Here is a 24,573-nt window from a genome sequence, read left to right as displayed (position 1 = left end):
CTAAACAGTGCTTTCCTGGTCCCCCTTCTGATAGTTATAACAGATCTCCAAGATGATTATGAACACCGTGACCCCCATCCATACAAGAGGTTCCCTTCATGGTACCTGCAGTGGCAACAACCGACTCAATCCCAAAACGCCAACACCGTTTTACAACTGGAACTGCAGGTGTCGGTTTCACATCGCCGATGCATGCATCGCTCCTGTGCCATCTTATCCAACATAAGAAAGCATATGCCCCGACCGCTACTCCGAAGCAGTGCCATCGGTTCTCTTATGCGGATAGAAAAGTGGCACCAACAATGGACCTTGAGTCATTATCCCACCATAGTTCAGAGGACGAGATCGAGTCACGCCAGGAGCGAGAGCGATCTCTGCAACTTATAGAGGCTCACTATCCCATCCTCCAAACGCGCTCTGGTAATCTCGATCAACGTTCACCGAAGTTGAAAGGAACATCCCTCTTGAGCTGGATAAACAGACACTGGATATCCGAAATTGCCTCCTGCATCGGCTGTGTCCTGGCACTGTTTGCTATGATTGGAGTCCTCTTCACATACGATGACAAGACTATTCCTGACTGGCCTGGAGGCATCACCATCAACTCGATTCTGTCGTGGATTACTCAAGGCTTCAACGCGCTCATGCTAGGGACTGTTGCCACCTGCTTAAGCCAGATGCCATGGGTGAATCTGAGCACATCCAATAGGCCTTTGTCCGAGATCAACTCCTATGATTGGGCTAGTAGAGGGGCTCTAGGCTGTATTGGCCTTATCTGGGAATTACGAGTTAGGTTCGTCATCCCTAGGAGCCATCATTGACACTTGCACAAGGATAAAGCTGAGCGAACAGGCACTGGGCTTCTCTAGGTGCTGGCATTACCATTCTTGCCATCGGTGTGGGCCCGTTTGTACAACAGATGGTTACAGTGAAGAACAGTCGTGTGGTCGTCGCCCAGCCAGCATCAGTCGGCCGCGCCCAAACATATTTTGAGAGCTCCGACGACATGTTCATCGATTTTTTACCTCCCAGAGGCATGGTTGGCGTGCTATACGGTTATATTTATGCCATTGACGAATTTAGTACGGGTAGTGTCCCCCCCCCTTGCATCAGCTCCAAATGTTCCTGTCGATTGTCCCTCGGGCGAATGTGAATTTGATCCCTTCAGATCGCTGGCTGTGTGTTCGAAATGTCACGATATATCGGAGTTGCTCACCATCCACTGTGTCCCGGGCATTGAGTGGTGTCCCCCAGATGAAACTGACGCCTTGTGCCAGTACTCGCTGCCAAATGGGGTGAGCTTCAATTTCACAGATGGCTCGTCGGACACAAACATACGAGTAGAAACCATGAGTATAGGCGACGTTATTGTGGCCCCCAGGGAGTACGGCGACAGCTGGATCCTCAACGCAACAGAAATCCGAGTTCTTGATAGTGCGAACGCGACTGGGATTCCAAAAGCTACTGCGACAGAATGTGACCTATACTGGTGTGTCAATACCTTCTCTGCAAAGGTACAAAACCACACGTTATCCGAACAGATACTTGACTCCTGGCATGACCCGAGCGCAAAATTCGTGAATCGCTACAGCGCCAACGGTAGAATGTACCTCAAACCACCCGCCAAAGACAACATGACTCAGTCCACTTTTGTGTGCGAGAGTTCTGCAGTGATAGCCATTGCGTCTTGGCTGGAGTACAAGCTCCGAGTATACAGAACTGGCGAGTACGCGTGTTTCAATTCTACTCTACTGATGACGCCTGTTCTTGAACGTACGCCGCCATCCGAATTGAGGTCTCCTTTTGCCGAAATCTTCGAGGTCATCGCACAAGCCATGACCACGCGAGCGCGCCAGCTGGATCCATCCGAACAAAGTCGTTTGGTCACAGAAGTTATCGGTCCGTTGCAGGGAATAGGAGCCGCGCACGGCACCGCGTTTACAGTGCAAACCCAGATACATGTCCGGTGGGCTTGGAGCGCGCTTCCAGCGTTGGTGCTTGCCTTGACCATTCTGTTTCTGAGCTATACCGTCATGGACACGAAACGGAAGGGGCTGGAGGCCTGGAAGGCCTACGCAACTGCCCTGGCCTGCTCGGGCATGGACGATTACACACAACAGCGGGTTCGTGTAGTTAAGGATCCTGTTTTAATGGAGGCTGCGGCTGCGAAGGTTCTTGTGCGGCTAAAGAAGCGGAAGGATAATGATTCGACTGGTTATGAATGGAAGCTACAGGCTGTATGACTTGTGGCATACCCCAGGCCCGCCGTGAGCACACTACAAATTGCCCGGTTCTGGTTGCATGTGGCTACTGTATGATCACGATCGTAGTGTTCAATGCTTACTCGAGGTCTTTGTTGTCAGTAATCAATCAGCGGCAGGAACCCTCGGTCTCCAGCCCATCCTAAGTCTCCGGGTCTCACTCCGAGCAACAGTCTCACACCATGCCCCCCGCTTCAATAGCGAAACGACGTATGACTCAATCTTCGACAGAGAATCTCAATCCGGAGTGTGCGATGCTGTCCGTTGTGTTGTCAACTCCCTTAAGTAGTTCGGTACTTCCATGCACTCCACTCGAGAATCCCCCGGACTTCCGTCTCACTATGCACTTGTCGCACTGAGACATTATGACCCAACTGTCCATTGCAGCATCTAGCTAGCGCGTCCACTGACGCACAGGGATCAATCAAGCGGGAAGGGGTTTTGAGTAACAGCTAATACGGCAGTTGCCATGTATTGAAGGCTACATACTAATGAAGGTTATATACATTGACTAAGTAGGACTAACATCTTGAAGCACAGCACCAGCTGACTACCGAGCATTTTGTTGTTTGTGTATTTAACCGCACTGGCCGTCGACCTTGTCACCAGGGCCGTCGTACAGCTGGCACTTGGGCTCGTGGTCGGAGCAGACGTTGCTCAGGGTGGCGCTGTCGCCCAGGTTGATACCCACGACCTCGCCACCATCGTAGGCAGTGACGCCCTCGGCGTAGACGCTGCGCGGGCAGCTCTCGCACTAGGTATCCAGTCAGCACAGTGTACCTTGATAGACGTTTCACTTAGTTTAAAGGGGGACTTACAGTTCCGCAAGAGCGGTAAACCTTGCCGTAATCCTCAGCATAGAAGTTGATGATGTTAACGTGACCGCAGCCGTTATGCTGGATGATCTTGTCGGAAGCGTGGAAGGCACCACCACCAATGATATGGGTTTCGGCACCGGCCGGGTCCTCCTTGATGGAGATGGCGTCCTCGCAGACGTCCTCGAACCAGACGAACTCGAACGTGCAGCCGCCGCCGATGCAGTAGACGCCCTCGCCGGTGTTGCGGCCGATGATGGCGTTGCGCAGGGTCGCGCCGGACTCGAGCACGAACGCGGTGTCGGACTCGCCGCCCTCGCTCTGGTCGCTGCAGGTACTGGGGTTGCGGTCCCAGAGAGCCCACTGGCCGTCGAAGACCTCGCCGGAGCGCACGTAGATGGGTTCGGTGAGGTGCTCGGTGCGCGTGGCGACGGGTAGGCCGCCCTCCCAGCCTAGGCAGGCGAGGGTGGATGGGATGATGGCAGCGAGGCTGAGGAGGCTCTTGGAGTACATGATGGAGGAGGATGAGGTGATTGTTGATTTGGATTGTGTTATGGGGATCTGAGAGCTTCTTATACACGAGGTGGTCGCCAGCGGCCATGCTCGGAGGTCCCGCCGCACACCTGTTTACCTGATGCAGGGTGCTTTGATTAAGGCCTTCTTGGCTAAATACCTGATTTAGGGTCTGCAGTGCCGATCTCAGAAAATTATCCACGAGTTAGTGGATGTGGGAGATAGACAAGAGCAGTATTCTCTTGGGTTGTATCACTGTAAGTGCCAGGTGTAAGTCATGACTCGACACGGACTACCGTGGTAAAACTTAGTTATAAAAAGATCCGTGCCTAGATATAGAAGTTTTCCTGCTACACGCAACGAAAAACTGTACAATGATACAAACAACCTCTAAAATATCCTAGATAAATAAAACCAGTAGACCCTAACCAGGACTCCAACCACCATGAACCATTAAACACTTTAAATCCCCCAACTAGCCCCTGAGAACCCTTATCAGACAGGAAGGTTACTGGATAGGGGAATCTTCAGCGACGTTTTATGTAGGTAGGCCAAGCTGCGAGCCCATTCGCCAGCCTGTTACCTGACGCAGGGGGCTTTATTAAGGCCTTCTTGGCCAAGTGGAGACTGCAATGCCAATGATGGAAAATTTCCAAAAGTTCCTCTTCTGCATACTCCGGAGTATTTCCAGATGAAGAACCGATGTGGGGTGTCCCGGTGTAGGCGGGGAACCCCTGTGCTTTATCCATCCATGGTAAATCCTCCAGGGTTCATTATACAGTCAATCAGGATTGCATTACCCGGCACCTTACCAATTCAAGATCCTCGGTCTAAAAGCTGACACCTGCCAAGACGACTGGATAGTAGAACAAGAGCCTGACAGGGCAGCCTTTCGAATTTCCGCGGGCCGACGACGACCAGGCCAAGATTCAGATTCTTGGTGTAGTCCTTTCCAAGAAAAGCCACTGCAGCGTGGCGTATGGCGTAGATGAATTTCTTCAAAGTCCTGCAAGTGGCCCCGGATTCTGCAGCCCACGGTGTATCCTGCATCTGCAGTGTACGGGCAGCGCTGGCTATTCGTGGATCCATTGCACCCCCCACACTTCCTCAACCCCCCCCTGCAAGCCCTTGGCATGATACTTTGAAGAATCCACTCCGACGCCACGGCAGACTGCAGTGGCTAAAGATAAAGAGCAGATGAAAGCAAAATATTAGGAGTGGCAGTCGGAACTGCAGGTGGCTTACTCTTCGAAGTAGCCAAGGGGTCGGCTGTCTTGGAAATGCTCTGGGCAATAGAACGTAGCAATCTTCATTATCAAACAATTCTGTACCTTTTACTATCGAATACTACGGTTCGACCATCTATACATCTCCCAGATCCAACGCCTCCTGAAGCAATGCAAACGGACTGTCATCCTCCCCAGCAAAGTCTTCCTCTTCCATACCTCCCTCCTGCGCGGTCTGTCTCTCCTCCAAGAATCCCGCCAACTGAGATAACTGCGGATGCAGGAAGATGTCACTCACAGCGAGCCCTGCACTCCCAAAGATCACATCCTGCCGACTTGTCGCAGCAATGTGCATCGCGACGACCGAGTCGCCCCCAAGCTGGAAGAAGTCGTCGTCTGCGCCGATGGTGTCCACTGCAACACCCAATGCATCCGCCCAGATACGCTGGAGTGCCTTTTCGATCTCGGTGGATGGGGGAACGCGAGAGTTTCGAGACTCACTAGCAGCAGCGAAATAACTCTCCAGCTCGGTAGTAGACATCTCCTCGACAATCTTCTGAACAGCCCTTCGATCAAGCTTGCCGGTTCCCGTGAGCGGAATACTCTCAACAGGAATATACAGGCTGGGGACCATGTAAGCCGGCATCTGCAAGGAGAGAGTTTTCTTCAGAGCACCAAAGTCCAGAGAATCATTATGTGTCTTGCCGGCGTCAAACTCAATGACAGCTGCAAGCCTCAGTTGATTCCCACCTCTCGCGACTGCAACGACAGCCGCTCGGTTGACATTTCCGAGATAATGACTGACCCAGTGCTCAATCTCCGCGACCTCCACCCTCTGTCCGCGGATCTTGATCTGTGTATCAATCCGACCCATATACAGGACCTTCCCGTCATCAGTTTGTCTAGCCAGATCCCCAGTCCTGTACACGCGGGTCTCTGTATCAGGAAGACCCAAGCGGCGCGCGAACTCAGGGTTCCTGATGAATCCAGCGTCTGTCTTGGCCTTATCGCCGAGATATTCTCTTGCAAGCCCGGGTCCCTCAATGAGAAGTTCACCTGGTGTTCCGGCCGGGCAGAGTTTATGTGGGTTACCTGGGTCAGCGATCCAAAGCCGCGCGCCCATGCCATACCCAATACTCTGCGCGTCTGCAAGATCCGTGATCGGTCCGTTGCAGGTTGCGTTGATGGATGTCTCGGAGGGGCCGTAGACGTTCAGCACGTCCGCGTGACGGTACCATGTCGCAACGACGGCGTCTTGGATCTGTTCACCTGCTAGAACGAGCAGCTTTAGGCTGGGGACTTGCTCTGGGGTTAGCAGGCGGGCGACGGTTGAAGTGAGATTTGCGAAATTGATGTTCTTCGAGCGCATGAAGCCTGTTAGGTTGGACATTTTGTCGTCCTCTGAGGGCACGACGACGGTGCCGCCTCTGAGGAGGGTTGTGAAGTAGTCTTGTAGGACGGCGTCGAAGGTGTGGGCGGCGAATTGTACGGTGCGTGTTGCTGGGTTGAGCCCGAAGCGGGCGCCGTGGATTGTTGTTGCGGTGGAAAGGTTGGAGTGGGTTAGGGCCACGCCTTTAGGGACGCCGGTGCTGCCTGATGTAAAGACGATCCAGGCTGCGTTGTCTGGAGTAGCTGACGATTTTGTGGAGGTAGTAACTGGGGGTAGAGTGGAGAATGTGTCTGCGGTGACTGGGAGCAGGGAGACGCGGTGGGTGGAAGTGAGCTCTTCCAGGCGACTGGCCTGAGATCTGTCGACGAGGACGACTGTGGCTTTGGTAGCAGGAATGATACTGCCAATGCGAGGCAGCGGATGATTGACTCCAACTGGAACGACGACACCTCCAGCCTGCAGGATCGCGAGGAAGGAGACAATTGCCCAGACGGACTTGTCCATGCAGACAGGAACGCAAACCTCTTTGTCGACTCCTAGACTGACCAGGTGGCTGGCGAGGATCGAAGCCTGCGACTGCAACTGTCCGAACGTCAATGAGCCATCCCACGCTTCAATCGCGCTGGCACCAGGCCTCGAGCGCGCGACATCAGCGAAGAGCTCATGCAAGCAAGCATTTACCGGCTGAGTCAAGGGCTGCTCATTAACCCACTCCTTCAACTGACTGACATCCTCCACACTCAAATAATCAACATCCTTAACCCTAAGACTCTGCCCATCTACATGCAACTGCTGCACCACAGCCTCAAACTGGCTCAACAGCCTCGAAGCCTGCTTCGAGGAAAGCAACGTCTCATCAAAGCGCACATCAACCTCCACCGACTGCCCAGAGAGCGTACACTCCACATTCAGCCCATAACTATCAAACTCCTCCACCGCAACAAGATGATCCTCCACACCAGGGATCTTAAAGCGTCTCTCACCGTCGCTTGCCGGCTGAACGACAAACAAGTGTCTCAAGTCAACAGCAGCCGCAGCCTCAGGAACCAACTTCTTGATCCGCTGCAGACCCGTGTGTTCGTACGCAATCATATCAACCGCCTGCTGCCGCACGCTCTGCAGGAACTCCCGCATGCCCTGCTCAGGATCAATGCGGATCCGCACAGGGACAGTGGTAAACGTCGGACCGGTGATGTTCGTCACATCACGGACGGGAGCATTACGTCCCGAGAGCGCAACCGCAAAGACGGGATCAATCCTGCCAATGTACTGGCTGACAACAAGCGCCCAGGCGCCGCGAAGAAGATCCGGTAGCATGATCCCGCTACCGGTGCTGGCGCCCTTAGCCAAACCGATACCGTGGGTTTGGCGTTGTCGCGGGCGAGGCCGGTAGGTTGGGGTTGGAAGAGTGGGGAAGTCGGCGCTGACTTCGCCTTCGAGTTGTTCCCGCCAGTATGGAGCCGCTGCGTTGGCGGTCTGCGATTTCTCGATGTAGTTGATGAATCGGGAGAAAGGAGCAATCGGAGCGAGTTCGTGGCCTAGGTAGACGTCTGCGACTTGTTGGAGGAGGAGACCTCGGCTCCAGCCGTCGTAGGTGCTGTGGTGGGCTGTCCAGACGAAGAAGGTCTGTCCGTCGGGCTGATTGATGAGTGCGAAGCGGTTGAGGGGTACGCCTGTTGCCATTCCTGTTTCTCTGTCGGACACGAGGTACTCGTCAAGTGAGGAGTGGTGGTACCAGTCGATCTGAGAGGGGGTGAGGACGATCTGTAGCGAGCCGGTCTCAGGGCCAGAGACAATCCTCGTACGGAGCATGGATGTTCGGTCGACAACGGCTTGCCAGGCGCTTTGGAATTGACTGATGTCCACTGATGCGGCGAGGGAGAAAGCCTGCCGGTCAATATAGGCTGTTGGTTGTTGAGCCGTTAGGGCTATCAGACCCTCTTGCAAGGCAGTGCAGGGGAGGACATCCTCGATTTGCTCTCTTGAAACATCGCACAAATCGGCAAGCTTGTTCAGCCTCTCCTCTTCGCCGGACTCGATACCGAACTTCTCCTGCCACACACTAAACGGCGCTGGATCCTCCTCATCCAGTCCAACCACCTCTCGGCTCTCCACAGCACGCGCAAGATCCTGAAGAACAGGATACTCAAACAGGTCCGCAACGCGTAGGACAAGTCCCACGTCTCTTGCTGCAGTAACAACCCTCATGGCAGCCACCGAGTCACCCCCGATATGGAAGAAATGACTATCAGCACTCACTTGCGACACAGCAATCCCCAATGTCTTCGCCCACAACACCTGCAACTTATACTCCGTCTCCGTCTCAGGATCCTTATGCGGCCCCATAACAGACAGATACTGCTGCAGCTGTGCATCCTCCTGGTCATTAATAAACCTCACCACTGACTTCCGATCAATCTTCCCGGATAGATTCAACGGCAGTTGCGAGACAGGCGCATACATACTCGGCGACATATACGGCGGCAAATGCTCCATCAGATCCGTCCGCAGCTGGTTCAATGCACTTGACAACCTCTCCGTCAGAGGCAGCAACCGCGGCAGATTCTCCGCACCATCAGCATCAGTATCAGCATCAGCAGGATAGCCATCGTCACCATGCTCGAAGAACCCACTCCCCCTCTTAAACTCAATCACCGCCACAAGCGACTTCTGCTCCATCCCCTGCCCCCGCTCAACAACAAGCACCGCAACCCGCCGTACACCCCTCAGCCGCCGCATAATCCAGTACTCAATCTCCCCAATCTCCACCCGCTGCCCACGGATCTTCACCTGCGTATCGCGCCGCCCCATATGCACCAGCGAGCCATCACGATTCTGACGCACCAGATCCCCCGAGCGATACAACCTCCGACTCACCCCAGCAAACTGCACCCTCCACGCGGGATCCCTCCTCTCAAGCCCCGCTATAAACGCCGGGTTAGTGATAAACGCCGCCGCCGTCTTCTCCTCGTCATTCAGATACCCACGCGACAACATCGGCCCTTCAATCAATAACTCCCCAGGGACACCAACAGGACACAACACATTCGGATCCGTCGGCGCGGAAACCCACAGCCTCGCGCCCGTCGGAAACCCGACATTCGCCGCATCCGCAGGATCAACAACCGGGCCCGCCGCAACAGCAATAATCGTCGTCTCGGACGGTCCAACACTATTAAACACCTTTGCGTGCGGAGCCCATCTCGCTACAATGCCTGAATCCAGCGCCTCGCCGCCTGCCACGACGGTTGTTATCAGCGGGAGCTCAGCAGGGTCAAGAAGACCTAGCACCGTCGGCGTGAGGTTCACGTAGTTCACCGCTAGATCCTGCAGGGACTGCGTGAGGGAATTCATGCGACTCTCTTCGGAAAACACGCAGATGCAGCCGCCGTGGAAGAGTGTCATGGTGATATCCGAGAGGCTGACGTCGAAGGTGTATGCCGCGAACTGCGCGGCGCGGGTTTTGCAGTTTGCGGCGAAGAGCGCGCCGTGCGCGAGGATGCTTGTTGAGATGTTCTCGTGCAGCAGGACGACGCCCTTCGGGGTGCCGGTGCTGCCGGAGGTGTAGATTACCCAGGCGGCGTTGGAGGGGGTTACGTCCGAGGCGGGCGGTCTGGGGTACGTAGGGAGGGTGGTTAGGAGGGCTGCGTTGACTGTGAGGGTAGGCGTGTGTTCGAGGTTGAGGTCTGCGAGTCTGCGTGCGTGCTTTGCGTCGACGAGGAGCGCTACCGCTGCGGTGTCGGTTAGGAGACCCTTGACTCGGGCTTGTGGGTGGGAGACGCCGAGGGGGACGACGATGCCGCCGGCCATGAGGACGGCGAGCATGGAGATGATGGCGAACTTGGATTTGTCGAAGCAGATGCCGACGTATTTCTCTGGGCTGACGTTTAGGGTGTTACGGAGGTGGTGGGCGAGTGTTGAGGATTGTGTATTGAGTTCATGGTAGGTGAGGTCACCATCCCAGGAGTTGATTGCTGGTGCGTGTGGTTGGAGGCGCGCGATCTCGAGGATCTTGTCGTGTACGCAGATGCGTTGGGCGCTGGGCAAGGTGGAATTCCAGCGGGCGAGCTGGGTGAGGTCCGTGGGGGAGAGGAGGCTTATGTCGGAGAGGGTTGTGGAGGGAGATGAGTCGATGATTCCGCGGATGGCGGCTTCGAGGGAGGATAGGATGGTTTGTGCGCTGGAGGTATCGAGGCGCGAGGACCAGAAGTCGAGGTCGATGGTTAGGGCTGAGGGAGAGGAGGATATGCCGAGGGAGATGTCGTACTATTTGAAGTTAGTCGACTTGCAGTAGATAGTGGTTTGTAGGAGGCGACTTACATCGGTAGGGTTAGCTTTGCCTTGGATCTCAACGGATAGACTGGCCCCTCGCACCGCGCGATCATCCAACACATGCTGGAACGACATGGTGGTGTTGCTGAGTTGGCGCGCGGACTTGGACGTGCCGCTTGACTCGAGGGGCGAAATCCGCGACATGGCCTGGACAGCATCTTTGTGCAGACGGCCTAGGGCTTTAGAGATCTCTTCCGCTCCAGTAAGGTGCGCAGTACAAAGCGATGTCTGCACAATCGGCCCGATCACCTCTTGTACACCGGGGATAGACAGCGAGCGGCTAGAGATGACATACGAGAAGCAGACATTGTCCGTTCCGCCGTAGCAACGTAGCACCAAGGCCCATGCTAGCTGACAGACCGTCGCGAGAGTAACGGAGTATCGAGCGCAGAGGGACTGCACCGCTTGCGAATCAAGAGGAATCCTCACGCTAACCGTTTCAATGCTATGGACACCTTCATTGGGTCGATCCATCGGTACTATCAAAGGAGGCACCTCAGTCGCAGTCTCTTCCTCTTGCTTCGAAGGCTGCGATGAAGGCTGCGATGAAGGCTTATGCAGGTACGAAGTCACATAGTCACTGTATGACAGCGGGGCATCTGATAGCTCTCCATCCCGGTACGCATCAGCTAGGTCCTTCAACAGTACCTCTGCTGATTGTCCATCCACCAACACGTGCGAGATATCGAGCTTCAGGTATACTTCGGAAGGTGTTGTCTGAACGAGCTGGATGCGATGAGGGATCGAGTCCTTGTCGAAGGTAATTGGACTGTTCACGTTGAACTCGGGAGAAGAAAGGTGCTCTGAGCCTTCGTAGTACTCAATTGAAGGTGTGGTTTCGGAAAGAATAACCTGGTTGTAATGTCCAGCACGCTTCGTGCTTTCGACGAGAGCCGTGCGGAGAGAAGAGTGGCGCTTGACGACCTGGATCCAAGCATGGCCGAGGCGTTTTGCGTCAATGAGAAGACCAGAATGTGAGTGGGTAAACCTCAGAACGAAGCAGCACGAGTATAGGTGTGGGTTTTGGAGCTGACTGATCATTATTCGGTCTTGGATCGCGGAGCAAGGGACGATGGCTTCGATGGATGAACCGGGGAGTTTGGCTGCGATCTCTAGCGAGAGCTCTTCCGCGGGTTCCGATACAGGCTCCGGTTCAAGCTCAGCCTCGGACTCGGCCATCGAGGAATGGCTCTGAGCACTGCTGTCGACAACTGATGTAGATGAGCTAGGACCCTGCGCCAGCGCATACATCCCTTCAATGGTTTCGGCCGCCATGATGTCGGCAATGTTGATGGTGATGCCTTGCGCACGACATTGCGCGAGGATCTTGATGGCCAAGAGGGAATCGCCACCGAGTGACAGGAAAGAGCGCTTTGGATCGACGTCTTTCAACTCGAGTTGAAGGACATTTGCGCATATGCGCCTAATCTCGAGCTCCAGCCATGGCTGGGGATCTAGGGCTGTAGGCATGGTGGAAGTGTAACACTGTGCAGGTCTAAGGAGCATACTTCTAAGGCTCTAGAAAGTAGTTATATACCTGCAGATCAACAATCACCGGGAGATTGAAAAATACCAGCTGGTAATACGACAAGATCAACAGAATCACCAGTTACGGCCCTCTGCTGAAGGGGAGCACTAAGGAACAGCCCCCATCCCACGCAGCCCGAAGGATCGCCACTAAGGATCAAGCCCAAACATGCCCACTACGGAAAATACCGCTCTGACTATACGGAGTACATCATGTCGGAGTACCCGAATTGAGCTGAGGTGTATAGAAACAACCGCAGTCGGCACTGGGCTTTCTCTAGTAGTCAGTCATAGTCGTTCAGAGGTGTCTGAGGATACTGAGACACCATGTCTTCTCTAAACAATGTCCTTAGCAAGATTGCCAAACAGTGCAACACAACTCCAGACCAGGTGCAAGATGTCTACCCTTGCACCCCACTCCAGCAAGGCCTGGTGGCCCTCTCCGTCACCTCTCCAGGCGCATACATGGCCCAGCACGTCTACAAGCTGCAGCCGTCAGTCGACCAAGAGCGCATGAAGAACGCATGGAACACAGTCTTCCAATACCATGCAATTCTGCGCACGCGCATTCTGATGCTCGGGGAATCTGCCATGCAGGTGGTCCTGAAGCAAGGGGTGCCCACATGGGGGGACTGCAGCGATCTCCACGCTTACCTGGCAGCCGATCAAGCGACCCATCTGCAACTCGGGGAACCGCTGTCACGGCTGGCGATCTCTGCATCGCATATCGTGTGGAGCGCTCATCACAGTATCTACGATGGCTTCTCAATCGAGCTGACCTTGCGTGATGTGGCGACTGCTTATGCTGGTGGTGATCTTCCCACACGGCCTTCTTTCCGGCACTTTATCCAGCGTGCGTTTCAGCAGAAGCAGAAGGCCCAGACGGAGGCTTTTTGGAAGAAGAAGACAACAGGTATTGAGGAGGTGGATCTCTTCCCACGGCTACCGGCACATGCATATCGCCCACAGCCAAATAAGGTCTACCAGCATGAGGCGAGTCTTGCTATTGATGGGCCGTCTTCTTCAAGCGTGACGCTGTCAACCATTGCCAATGCAGCCTGGGCTCTGGTGCAATCTAGTCACATTGGAGGAGCAGAGCAAGCCATCTTCGGCACAACGCTGAGCGGGCGTAACGCCAACATTCCGGACATCGACAAGCTCGTTGGCCCGACACTGGCTACCGTGCCGGTGCTCCTGAATATCAATCGCAGCCAGACCGTGCGAGAGTACCTGCGTGCCACGCAAACATACTTTACTGAGATCATCCCCCACCAGCACATTGGGCTGCAGAGCTTGAAGAAGATAAACGCGGCAGTCTGTAACTTCCAAACACTCTTTGCGTTCCAGCCTGCTGGCACAACGGATTCGCAGTCACCATACAGCCATCTGCTAGCTACTGAGAACAGTGCCGATGTCGATGCCTCGTTTTTCAACTACGCTCTTACGGTCCAATGCTCTCTAGCTGGAACTGGATCGCTTAACTTGACTGCGTCATACGACGACAATCTTTTGTCAGAGGCTCAGATCAAACGCCTTACCTTCCAGCTCCAACACGTCATTTCAGAGCTAGTTGCTAAAGATGGGTCTGAGAAGTTAGGGCACATCCAACTCATCTCACCTGAAGATCTAGCACAACTCGACGCATGGGATAGGGCCGTTGAGCGTCATCCTGAGGTATTACCCTTGGACGCGATCAGGCACAACGTCACTACACGGCCAGAAGCCATTGCCATAGACTCCTGGGACGGCCCCCTCTCCTACGCACAACTCGATGCCCTCGCCGCTCGGCTGGCCGGCTGGCTAGTGCAAACCTGCAACGTTGATCCGGAGACCGTTGTGTCAATCTGCTTTCACCGTTCACAGTGGATGATTGTCTCGATGCTTGCCGTCTTAAAAGCCGGGGGAGCCTTTCTCCTTCTTGACCCCGTCTATCCCGAAGAGCGTCTCAGCTATATGATCGAGATGGTCAAGGCAAAGACAATCTTAATCTCAGAGTCATGCCGAAGCAAATTCCCCTCGTTCACTGGTACAGCGCTGGTCGTTGATGCCGCGTGGTTTGAATCACACCAGGAGCAATCCACCTCTATCCTCCCTCGGAAGAGTGACCTCGACGCTAACCGAGCCATGTATCTCGTCTTCACATCCGGCTCAACAGGCCAACCAAAGGTCTGCTCCACTCATTCTTCCCTACTCTCTATACTCTAATTAGGACTAACAACCCCAGGGCGTAATAATCACCCACGCAAGCTACGCCACCTCAGCCGCCGGCCACATCCCCTCGCTAGGAATCACCCCCACAACACGGCAAATCTTCTTCGCATCCCCGGCCTTCGATCTCACAATCTACGAAACCATCGGGTCGCTCATGGCCGGCGCAACAATCTGCGTGCCCACAGAAGAAGACCGCAACGGGAGCGTGGCATCCGTCATCAACAATATGAACGTATCCATGCTCTCGCTCACATCCTCATACGCCCGACATCTTCGACCCGAGGACGTCCCCGGTCTCCAGACACTAGCGTTAGTGGGCGAGCCGCTTGCGAGGGACGTGCAGAGGGTTTGGGCGGACAAGGTCCGGCTGGTGAATGCGTATGGGCCGGCCGAGTGCTCGGTTGTTGCGTTGGTGAAACCGGATGTTAGGGTTAACTCGGAGCCGGCTGATATTGGCGTTCCTGTTGCGGGGAGGGGGTGGGTTGTTGATCCCAAAGACCATGATGTTCTTTTGCCTGTTGGGGCAACAGGGGAGCTGCTTCTTGAGGGAGGGCATTTGGGGAGGGGCTATCTGAATGATGAGGGGAAGACGGCGGCGGCGTATATCCATGATCCTCTTTGGGCGAGATCGGTTTCGACAGAGTCAGGAGGTGGTCGTCGGCGGTTCTATAAGACGGGGGATCTGGTGCATTTTACAGAGCAGGGCTCGGTTGTTATTGAGGGGCGGAAGGATTCGCAGGTGAAGATCCGTGGGCAGAGGGTTGAGGTCGCGGAGGTGGAGTTTCATGTTACGAGGCTGTTTCCTGCTGCTGCTGGGGTTGCGGTCGAGGTTGTGAGGAATGAGAAGAATGCGCAGCTGCTGGTTGTGTTTCTTTTCTGTGATGAGACGGCTTGGGGCTCCCATGACAGCAAGCAGATCCTGCGTCAATTGAGCGGGACAGACATCGAGAACATGTCGCAGATCAAGCAACGGCTCGAGAAGACCATGCCACATCACATGGTGCCAACAAGGTACCAGCTCTGGCCGAGCATGCCAACATCATTGGCCGGGAAGCTCGACAGGAAGGTCCTGCGTGAAGAGCTCCGCAGCCCTATCAGGGAGATCATCGAGCTAGACGAGACAGAGAGCACCTCCTTCTTTCCACCTCTCTCAGAGTCCGCCACAGTCGCCCTCAAACTAAACGACAAGATCCTCTCCCTGGCATCCAACACCCAAGCCATGGCCCTCAAAGCCCGCGACTTCCCCCTCTCCATCCTCGGCCTCGACTCCATCCAACTAATAACCCTAATCACCTTCATCCGCAGCGAATACGGCACAAAAATGACCGTCGCCACACTCTACGACTCCTCCCTCACAGTATCAGCCCTAGCAGCCCTAATCACCACCCCCGAGTCCTCCAAGTCCGGAACATCCATCCGACCCCCCTCACCCCCACTAGATCTAACAAAAGAACTCCACACCGTCTTCGAAAACCTCACCCGCCGCGCCGAATCCTCAAAGCACAAACGCAAAGTCTTCCTCACAGGCGCCACAGGCCTGCTGGGCTCGCAAATCCTCCGCCATCTCCTCTCCGACCCGGCCGTGCAACGCGTCATCGTACACGTTCGCGCACCTAACGCAGCAAAGGGCCTAGCAAGAGTTATCGCCGCCGCGACACTCGCGAAATGGTGGTCGCCGACCTATACTTCGCGGCTGGAATGCTGGCCGGGAGACTTAGCCTCATCACATCTAGGCCTCGACGCAGTCCAATGGCAGATTCTTTGCGGCGGGGCCGGTGTAAAGGAGCCTGTGACGTCTATCATCCATAACGGTGCGGCGGTGCAGTGGCAAGCCCCCTACCACGCTCTCAAGGCCGCGAATGTGGATAGCACGGTTGAGCTGCTGGCTGCTGTGGCTGGGTGGAGCCAGAGCGGAAGTTTCACGTTTGTCTCTGGCGGGATCAAGCGTGATGCGGGTGTGGATGTGGAGGAGTTTATGAGTACGCTGCAGAATGCGAATGGGTACAGTCAGAGTAAGTTTGTGGCGGAGGAGGTTGTGCGCCGGTTTGCGGCGTATCAAGCGAGGATCCAGCCTTCTTCTTCTTCTTCTTCTTCTTCTTCTTCTGGGTCTGATTTTGAAGTGCACCACCGCATCTCGATCGTCCGGCCAGGCTGGGTTATTGGCACTGAGACGGATGCGGTACCCAACACGGATGACTTTCTGTGGAAGCTTGTCCAGGCCTGTATCCAGATCGGGGCGTATCCGGCTGAAGGAGGGGAGATGTGGCTTGCTGTTGCGGATGCAGGGGAGGTTTCTGATAGGATTCTGGGGACGACGTTTGCGGCGGCAAGTCCTGGTAGTGAGGCTGCTGCAATTGAGAATGTGGACTCGGGGACTACGGTGGCGAGGTTTTGGGAGCTTGTTCAGGTGACGACTCGTGCTGAGATGACTCCGATGACAGCGGAGGAGTGGAAAGCAGCTGCTCAAGAGTTTGTGGCGAGGCAGGGATCAAGTTCAAAACAGTCGACTTTCTTGCCCGTGCTGGCTATGTTGCAGGATCCGCAGATGAGTTTCGGTGTCAAGGCGCCTGCTGACGGTGTCCCGTCGGAGAGGGTTGATGCGGCGATGAGGAGTAATGTTCGGACGTTGGTGGAGGCTGGCTTCTTTTCCAAGACCGGAGGGAACTTGTCGTCAGATAGGGTGTTTAGTAGATCCAGGGTTAATGAGGCTAGGAGGGAGTTGTTTGTATAGGTAGAGTATAATGGATTGTCTGCACTTTTACTTGTGGGTGTCAATCTATAACTATATCTCTCTAAACAGAAGCTCTAAAACAAAACGGACGAGGTTATCAATAGAAACAAAACAGTATATACAAACCAAGCAAAGAATACAGAAGCAAAGAACTAATCCAAACTCATCATGCTCTCCGCATCCGGCACGAAGTAGAATTTCCCCGACCTCCCCTGCCTCCTCAACATCTCATTCAGCAGATCCGACAGCATCACCTCCTGCCAGTCCTCCGTCTCATACCCCGGCACAACCATCATTTCCTCCTCCACCACCCTCACCGCACTCTCTCCCTTCTCCGTCGCCGAGCTACCCTCGTCCTGCGAAGACCCAGACACCGACCTCGAGCTCGACCTTGAACTCGACAAGAACGACCTGCTACGCGTCTGCCGTAACTGCACAGGCCTCTTCGCACCCCCCTTCCTCAACCTCCCCCCACTCCCCCCACTCACCACACTCCTCAGCTTCCTCGCCGTCGCCACCGGCGAAACGGTAGCCTCCGACAACGACGGCGCCAGAACCGGCGTCTGCAACGGACTCAACTCCGGCGTATCATTATACCCGAGAGCCGGAACATCACTCCCAAAGTCCGATCCCGATCCCGAGCCAGCGGAAACAGGCCTCATCATCTGCACCATAAACTCAACAACAGCCTCATGGTACCGCTCCGCAATCGGAATCGCGTGCGCCCCCGGGTGCACCATGCGTCGGCGCCTCGAACCCCCCCACTGCGACTTGACAACCGCAGTCGCCATTTCGGACGGCACAACGGGATCAAACTCACCCATGAAGTGCATAAACGGCGTCTCGATAACCGGGTTATAGAACGCCGAGAACACAGGGTCAACACCCATATACGCGCCGTACGTGATCCCGAACTTGAACGGCGGGTGGTTGAGATCTTGATAAGCGGTAGGAAATTTCACGGCTCGTGGAAAGACCTTCGCATACTCCTCGAACCGCCTCCGTCGGGTTGGCCCTTCGAGGAGCGAAGCAACCATGCCGCCAACTACAGAGCCTTGCGAAAAACAGATCAGCCCGTCGAAGGGCCCCTCGGTGCGTAGAATTTCGGCTAAGGCGTCGATGCTCTCGAGGAGGCCGCGCGGCGGGTCGTCTTCGTGGAGGCAGAACCAGGCGTGGGTGTCGATTTCGTCGGGGTTTTTCCATGTGGGTGGGCGTTCGCGCGCGATGTCGGAATGGTAGTCTAGCCGGTCGGAATGGTAGTCTAGCCTGTCGGAGACGGCGTACTTGATGCTGCCGGTTGGGAAGTAGAATTGTGCGGAGGGGAAGGTGCGCAGGATGGTTTGTTGCAGTCGGTGGGTTTTGCGGGCGAAGACGGGGCCTGTTTGCGTGTGGCCGTGGAGGCAGAGGATTTTCATGTTGGGTGTTTATGCTGTAGGATATAGATGGGATGGAATGTGATAGAAAGGAGTAGATGTATCAGAATGTAAACAGCAAGGTCCGTTCTTCCGTGCTGTGCTGTACAGGCCTTCACCTGATAGAGATGGAGTAGAGGGGGCCGTCCAGTCTCAGAAGTCCAGAGAGTTAGGGCTCCTTGTTGAACAACGAAACCTGTTTAAGATCAAGCCCACCACGGCCAGCACCGATGGCAAAATAAGCCCCCAAGAGTCAGACAAGACACCCTCTTCATGTGTCAGTCGCGTCACGCATAGGATATCCCTCATAGCAGTCATTTGTCACCACTCGACGCCGCCATTGGACATCCAACTATTCCTGCTCACTGTCACTCTTCAGGCCTGTTTCACCATGCTACGGAGTATAGCTGCCACTGGACAAGACTGCCTGGCTATGCTAAGCCTAGCCACAGGATTCACACCAAGGATAGACGCTAAGGAATCGAAATCTCCGCCGGAAGCTGGGTTGCAGTACAGTGGACCTTGCTCAGCCTTGGGGGTTTGCAAATTGACACTCGGTTGTATTGTGGGACTTGCTTGATACAGGGATGAATGGGGAATGATGTGCGCTTGCGCTCAGCCGTGGGCATTCATATTGCGTGGTAGACGATGGCGAGGGCGAGACGTGGACTATGGGCCATCAGGCCTCGATATCATTAGATACTACTCGACGGGAGTCAGCGAGCAAGTACGGTCCATGTACGGGATATTCCGTACGGATTTGCTCTTCTTACTACGTACATACAACCACCCGACGCTGGGCCTGGTCCAAGCATATACAGGTAGGATATACATGCACCGAACCAGTGCACGCCATAAACCTAGATACATCAACCAATACTACCTATATAATAGGTACCAGGTACTCCAGAGCGAGTCACCTACAATCGTATAAGGTATAAATACAAATACATCTAATCCCTCTTCAACCCCACAACCCTCTCCTCCACCCCCTCCTCCGTGACAACCAACATCTGCAACCCATCCCCAACCTCAATATGCCTCTCCGCCGCAATCCCAAACGCATCCTTCACCAACCCCTCCCCAGTCTCCCTACTCACCTCCCCTAATCTTGGAACCTGACTATCCAAAAACGGCAACATAAGACTACTCGCCTCCCCCGCGGCACAATGGCTCCTCTTCTCAATACACCCAGCCGGATCATAATAATACACCGCCCCCTGCCCACTCTCATCAAGGCCAGCAACCATCGTCTGCAGCTGATACGGGAAGAACCGCTTCTCGTAGAGGAGGGTCGAGACGCGCTGCGCGCAGGCCCGCAGGGAGATTGGTTTCCCATGCTGGTATTTGTACATGGCGACGATGGCGGAGAGTTTTTCCTTTAGGGCGTGGCCGTCGGCCGCGAAGCCGATTACGGAAATGATGATGCTGTGCTTTCCGGCGTCTTGGATGGTGAAGACTTTGGGCTCGCTGCGGGTGTTGATGTTGTAGCCGGATGTGGAGCGGGTGTCGCCGGCCAGCAGGGCGAAGGTGCGGCCGCTGAGGCCGAGGGTGGCGCCACCGTTGCTGGTGTAGCTGGTTTGGGGTGCGATGTTAGAGGATCGATGAGGGGAGGTGTGTGGTTACGTGATTGGTAGTGGTTACTGGGCAATTGCAAGTGAATGTGGGATGGGATGGCATGAGATAGGATGGGGTAGAGTGAAAGAGGGATCTATGGTGAGCCCCGATCCCCGAATCCCGATTGAGATGAGGTGCTATACAGGATGGATGGGTGGGGTATCTTACGGGTAGAATTTAGCTTCCTTGGACATATTGTATATTGTCGATGACGAGGGAGAAGGAAGCTGCAGGCTGCTTGGCTGACAAGTGCTGAGAAAGTTATCTTATGGCGAGAGGTGCAGGCTGCGAGAGTAGGCTAGAGACTAATGTGATTGAAGCGGCAATGATGCGATCTGATAGCAAAGGCGTGGATTGGATCTGGACGGGGGAAGGAGACTGGTGACTGGTGACTGGCCCCCAAAGCAACCGGGCCAGGGCTATATACCCCCGCGGCTCACTCAGCAGGCAGACAGGCTATTCGCGTCAGTCTGCAAGGCGTGATCGGCGAGCTGAAGGAGCTTCCTCAAAGTAGATCCACATCGGAAATTTGTTGATATTACCACTATCAAGCAATCATCATCCACGATGCCGAACGTGGGTACCAAAGTCTCTAGCTCTAGTCTATAGTCTTCGGGCCAAATTCCGGGTCCCTGCTCCGCCAATTCTACCAATAACAGATCGTACGGACAAAATATACTTCGTATTTCCAGATTCCACACCGTATAAAAAAAACAAGAGCTTCATCTGCCGTTGGGGCCACTCGAGCCGCCGCCGCCCCAGCCACCCGCACCAGGAACCGGCCCTAGTCCCAGTCCTAGTCCTAGTCCTACCGAGTCCGAACCAATTCCCAGATCCCGATCCAGCTCTATCTGATTGTGCTCCCAGCCTGCACTCCAACTGGCACTGCAGTCAGCGCCTAGAGGCTGAGGATCACAAAGCAGCGGCGCCGCTGACGCCACCTGCGCTTGCGACGGGCCCTGGCTATAGCCATGGCCATAGAACTGAGCATGCATCTGCATCTGCATCTGCAATACTAGACTTCGGCTCAACCCACATGTCCCCGACTCGCGATGGAAATTGCGTGCCGTCGACCGCGTAAACACCCGTCCGCAGTCCGGGCACGGATGCACCTGTGCAACGCCGTTTTTCTCGCGAATGTGTCGGCGGTAGTTCCCCAGCGAGGAGAATCTCCGGCCGGCGCAGCCGTGTTCGTAGCACCGGATTTCGAGCGGGAGGGTTACCTCGTTTGCGAGGGGGGGCTGGGTGCGAGTATGCGCATGGCTATTGAGGGCTGAGATTGACGTTTGGGTTGGCATGGAATTGGAGACTGCCAGTGACTCTGGAGTTTGAAGTGGCACTGGCACTGGTACCGAGACTGACGCTGAGTCTGAGTCTGAGATTGGGACTGGGATTGTTGTTCCGGGAGCTGCTACTGCAGCTGCACTCTTGCAGAGCCGGGATCTTGATCCTGCTCTTAGTCTTGGTTTTGGACTTGGTCCGTGTCCGTTTCCGTGTCGGGCTGGGAACGGCTGAGGCTGGGTCTGGGTCTGGAGTTGGGGGCCGCGCTGGCCTTGGATTTGGTTGTGAGCGTGACGGTGGGTGGACTTGGGCAGCTCCAGGGCCAGGCCAAGGTGGAAGGGATTGTCCGGGTGGCTGAAGGGGGATTGTGGATCGACGTGGCGCTGGGATCGTGCAGAATTTGTCACGGTGTTGGGTGCGGCTTGGGGGCGGAACTGGAAATAGTTGGCAGGGTGGATTGGTTGTGCGAGGTTGCTGTGAGTGTCAGGATGAGTGTATGGTGTAGAGGTAGAGTATGGATGTGACTGTGAGAATGCTGTGTCTGACAGCTCGTACTCTGGAAGTTCATGCCATGGTAAGGATACAGCTACTCGCTCCGAGCTGTATATCTGCGGGGAGATGTCCATTGGAACGAAAGACGTGATTGCAGAAACATGGCAGTCTGTTCGAGACAGATAATGATAGCAGATAAGATTGTTCACAGGCTAACTAGTCTGCACTGCAGCCTTCTGCAGGATTTATATTCTGGAAGCCCTGAAGCAGTACTTCCGACTGGTGAAGATGTCATCACCCCCAACTAACCATACTACAGCAGTGATCTGCAAGCTGAGCGAGTCCGGGACTCTGCACGGCTATAGGCTATAAGGCAAACCCTTGATGGAGTTTTCAATTTGCCCGAGTGTTCAGTGATTCTCTGTTTGACTAGGTGGCCTAAGCACTAATTAGACTGCCGTCTTACATGCAGACTGCAGGCTGCTGAAGGCCTGGACTAGGGGGCTGAGAAACTGCGGTGTAAGGGTGTGCGCATTAGTATATTGCCAGAGCTGTTCTAATCCTCCTGCCAAAACCTGCTCTGCTGTCATTAACAGTCTCTATTGAGTTTCTATCTCGTAAGTTACAGTCTATACAATCTATAGCAAAATGTCGTCAATCTATTTCTGCGGCGCTGCGCCAACCCGCTTCCACTCCATCCCGGCAACACCAACAGCTGAAACCGCCGCCAATCCAATAGACAGATACCAGGTCTTCACAATAGCCTCATTAGCAAGATCCATAATCGTGCCGAGGAACTCCTCTGGAACCAAATTCCGGATCTCTCTGTTTCCTACATTCAACACCGCTTCCCTCGCAATTTCTGGGAACCGCTTACTGATACTCGAGGCGAGTGTACCGGTGTAGATAGTATCAGCCGCAGAGAGAGCAATGGTACCGCCTAGTGTCTGTGACAGCGCAATCAAGGAAATACCCATGGGGATGTCGTTCATGGGGAGGATGGTCTGTGCCGCGAGGAGGGTTTGCTGCAGGGCACAGCCGAGTCCGACACCAGCGGGAACCTGGTATCCGAGGACGTCGCGGACGGGGGTGGTGTATTCTAGAGTTGAGAGGAGACCCATGCCCACGGAGAGGAGGGTCGTGGCGAGGATCATGAACGGGACGTAGTGGCCGATAACCGGGGTGAGGATTCCGCAGAGAGTGGTAAAGACGACAGCGCCTCCGATGATCGGGAGGAGATGGACACCGGAGGAAATAACAGACAAATCCTTGATGACCTGCAGCCAGATTGGCAGGTAGTATTCGAGAATGAAGCCCGTGCCGGAGGTGCAGAAGGAGAAAAACATGCCAAAGGCGATGCTGCGGCGTCCCAGGATGCGCATGGGAACCAGCGCTTCGGCGCCCTTTCTGCTTTGCACGGTGAAGAACACGCCCATGCAGACTGCGAAGAGGATGAAGAGCACGATGATGCGTGCGTTCTGCCAGTTGTATTCTTTTCCGCCCCACAGTAGGGCCAGTATCAAGCATAGTATGGAGGCGAGGAAGAAGACGAAAGCGGGTAGGTCGAGTTTAGCAATCTTCTGTTTGAATCCTGGGACGTTCGAGGTCGGGGGTCGGAGTTTGAGGAAGAAGACGACGAAGAAAAAGGTGGGCGCCGCGAGGATTGGGTTGATGTAGAAGATCCTACTGCTGTCAGCGTTGCCAGCACGGGCAATGAGAAGGAGAAGCATACCATCTCCAAGTTGTCCCAGCAATAATACCACCGCTGAGCAACGGACCGCAGATGAAAGCGACACCGTTGACAGCGCCCAGAATCCCATTGAAAATCGACACTTTGGCGCGGGGGACGGATTGCGAAAGGATGGTTAGGGCTCCAGAGAGAAGGCCCCCGGATCCGATTCCTGCGATGGTACGGCCACTTTCTGGTCAGATTTGTTGGAAGCGACGCAGCCGACTGACTTACAGAATGAGCGCGATGGAGTTGGGCGCGGTCGCGCAGACAATCGACCCAACCTCGAACAGCAGAAGGGCCCCCAGGTAGACGAATTTGACCGGGAGCATCGAATACAGCCGGCCAAAGACCAGCTGGAACGAGCACGACGTAAACAGGTACGCCGACCCATACCAGCCGATGTCTTCTAGCGACTTGAACTCATCGGTAATGGTCGCAACCGCTGTTCCAAGCACCACCTCGTCCTATCGCCGTTTCGTTCAATATTGAAGGAAGAATAAAAGTCAATGTAGATTAAACTCACCAGTGCGACCTGGAAAACTGACAAGCAAAGGCCAATGTAGATCAGCGTAAACTTCACATGGCCTGGATAATGAATCTCATCCTCGTCGGAGGCTTCAGACGCCGTACGCGCCTCTGAAGGCGTCACCTGGCCCAGGTCCCCAGGCGTAGCCGACGGAGGAGGTGATTTTTCCATAATGCCGGTGGGATGTTGCGCACAGAAGGAAAAGAAAAGCGAAAGAATAGTTTTAGTAGGTGACTGAGATTGCTAGGTTGGTAGGGCAGGCATCCAGGAGTGCGTAAGTCCACTACAGACCCACCCCCTCTAGTTACTCTGCTCAGGCAGTAAGGGACCACGTATAAACTATACTGATACAGGCTAGTCCTGTTTCTTAGTCTCTCGAGTCTCGACTCTTGACTCTCGGCCATTGTCTGGAAGGATGGCCCCCAAGGAAGACTAAGGATTGGCCCTAAGGATCGAAGGATCGGCCCCAGCTGATCTTCGCCTTGTCCTCGGATTCCATATACGAAG

The 24,573-nt window shown here is 54.8% G+C and overlaps 8 protein-coding genes across 8 annotated transcripts; 2 read left to right on the top strand and 6 right to left on the bottom strand.

The window, feature by feature from the left end:
• Positions 1 to 302: 302 nt before the first annotated feature.
• BJY04DRAFT_218875 (DUF3176 domain-containing protein) lies at positions 303 to 2,243 on the top strand (the record flags this gene model as incomplete). The annotated part of the gene is made up of 3 exons (XM_073716407.1): positions 303 to 793; positions 853 to 1,039; positions 1,278 to 2,243. The coding sequence occupies 3 exons, from the start codon at positions 303 to 305 to the stop codon at positions 2,241 to 2,243; spliced, it is 1,644 nt and encodes a 547-aa protein (XP_073570532.1).
• A 595-nt stretch (positions 2,244 to 2,838) lies between these two features.
• Positions 2,839 to 3,752, bottom strand: BJY04DRAFT_228127 (pectate lyase; the record flags this gene model as incomplete). Its single annotated transcript, XM_073718770.1, has 2 exons — positions 3,080 to 3,752; positions 2,839 to 3,015 (listed from the first exon to the last, which is right to left on the bottom strand). The coding sequence occupies exons 1-2, from the start codon at positions 3,587 to 3,589 to the stop codon at positions 2,839 to 2,841; spliced, it is 687 nt and encodes a 228-aa protein (XP_073570531.1). The 5' UTR covers positions 3,590 to 3,752.
• Positions 3,753 to 4,951: 1,199 nt separating this feature from the next.
• Positions 4,952 to 12,007, bottom strand: BJY04DRAFT_218873 (uncharacterized protein; the record flags this gene model as incomplete). Its single annotated transcript, XM_073716406.1, has 2 exons — positions 4,952 to 10,471; positions 10,526 to 12,007. The coding sequence occupies 2 exons, from the start codon at positions 12,005 to 12,007 to the stop codon at positions 4,952 to 4,954; spliced, it is 7,002 nt and encodes a 2,333-aa protein (XP_073570530.1).
• A 384-nt stretch (positions 12,008 to 12,391) lies between these two features.
• Positions 12,392 to 17,006, top strand: BJY04DRAFT_218872 (uncharacterized protein; the record flags this gene model as incomplete). The annotated part of the gene is made up of 2 exons (XM_073716405.1): positions 12,392 to 14,230; positions 14,289 to 17,006. The coding sequence occupies 2 exons, from the start codon at positions 12,392 to 12,394 to the stop codon at positions 17,004 to 17,006; spliced, it is 4,557 nt and encodes a 1,518-aa protein (XP_073570529.1).
• Positions 17,007 to 17,158: 152 nt separating this feature from the next.
• BJY04DRAFT_218871 (serine hydrolase-domain-containing protein) lies at positions 17,159 to 18,421 on the bottom strand (the record flags this gene model as incomplete). The annotated part of the gene is made up of 1 exon (XM_073716404.1): positions 17,159 to 18,421. One exon carries the CDS (start codon positions 18,419 to 18,421, stop codon positions 17,159 to 17,161), a length of 1,263 nt encoding a protein of 420 aa, XP_073570528.1.
• Positions 18,422 to 19,370: 949 nt separating this feature from the next.
• BJY04DRAFT_228125 (nucleophile aminohydrolase) lies at positions 19,371 to 20,229 on the bottom strand (the record flags this gene model as incomplete). The annotated part of the gene is made up of 2 exons (XM_073718769.1): positions 19,371 to 19,993; positions 20,204 to 20,229. 2 exons carry the CDS (start codon positions 20,227 to 20,229, stop codon positions 19,372 to 19,374), a joined length of 648 nt encoding a protein of 215 aa, XP_073570527.1.
• A 528-nt stretch (positions 20,230 to 20,757) lies between these two features.
• Positions 20,758 to 21,942, bottom strand: BJY04DRAFT_218869 (uncharacterized protein; the record flags this gene model as incomplete). The annotated part of the gene is made up of 1 exon (XM_073716403.1): positions 20,758 to 21,942. The coding sequence occupies one exon, from the start codon at positions 21,940 to 21,942 to the stop codon at positions 20,758 to 20,760; it is 1,185 nt and encodes a 394-aa protein (XP_073570526.1).
• A 525-nt stretch (positions 21,943 to 22,467) lies between these two features.
• On the bottom strand, positions 22,468 to 24,237 carry BJY04DRAFT_207903 (MDR family MFS transporter; the record flags this gene model as incomplete). Its single annotated transcript, XM_073713916.1, has 4 exons — positions 22,468 to 23,491; positions 23,541 to 23,726; positions 23,772 to 24,004; positions 24,064 to 24,237. 4 exons carry the CDS (start codon positions 24,235 to 24,237, stop codon positions 22,468 to 22,470), a joined length of 1,617 nt encoding a protein of 538 aa, XP_073570525.1.
• Positions 24,238 to 24,573: the final 336 nt, after the last annotated feature.

This window comes from Aspergillus karnatakaensis, assembly GCF_047715665.1.
Source record: "Aspergillus karnatakaensis strain CBS 102800 unplaced genomic scaffold BJY04scaffold_28, whole genome shotgun sequence".
Classification (NCBI taxonomy): domain Eukaryota; kingdom Fungi; phylum Ascomycota; class Eurotiomycetes; order Eurotiales; family Aspergillaceae; genus Aspergillus; species Aspergillus karnatakaensis.
Note: the sequence above shows the minus strand (reverse complement) of the source record. Positions and strands in the feature narration are given on the sequence as shown.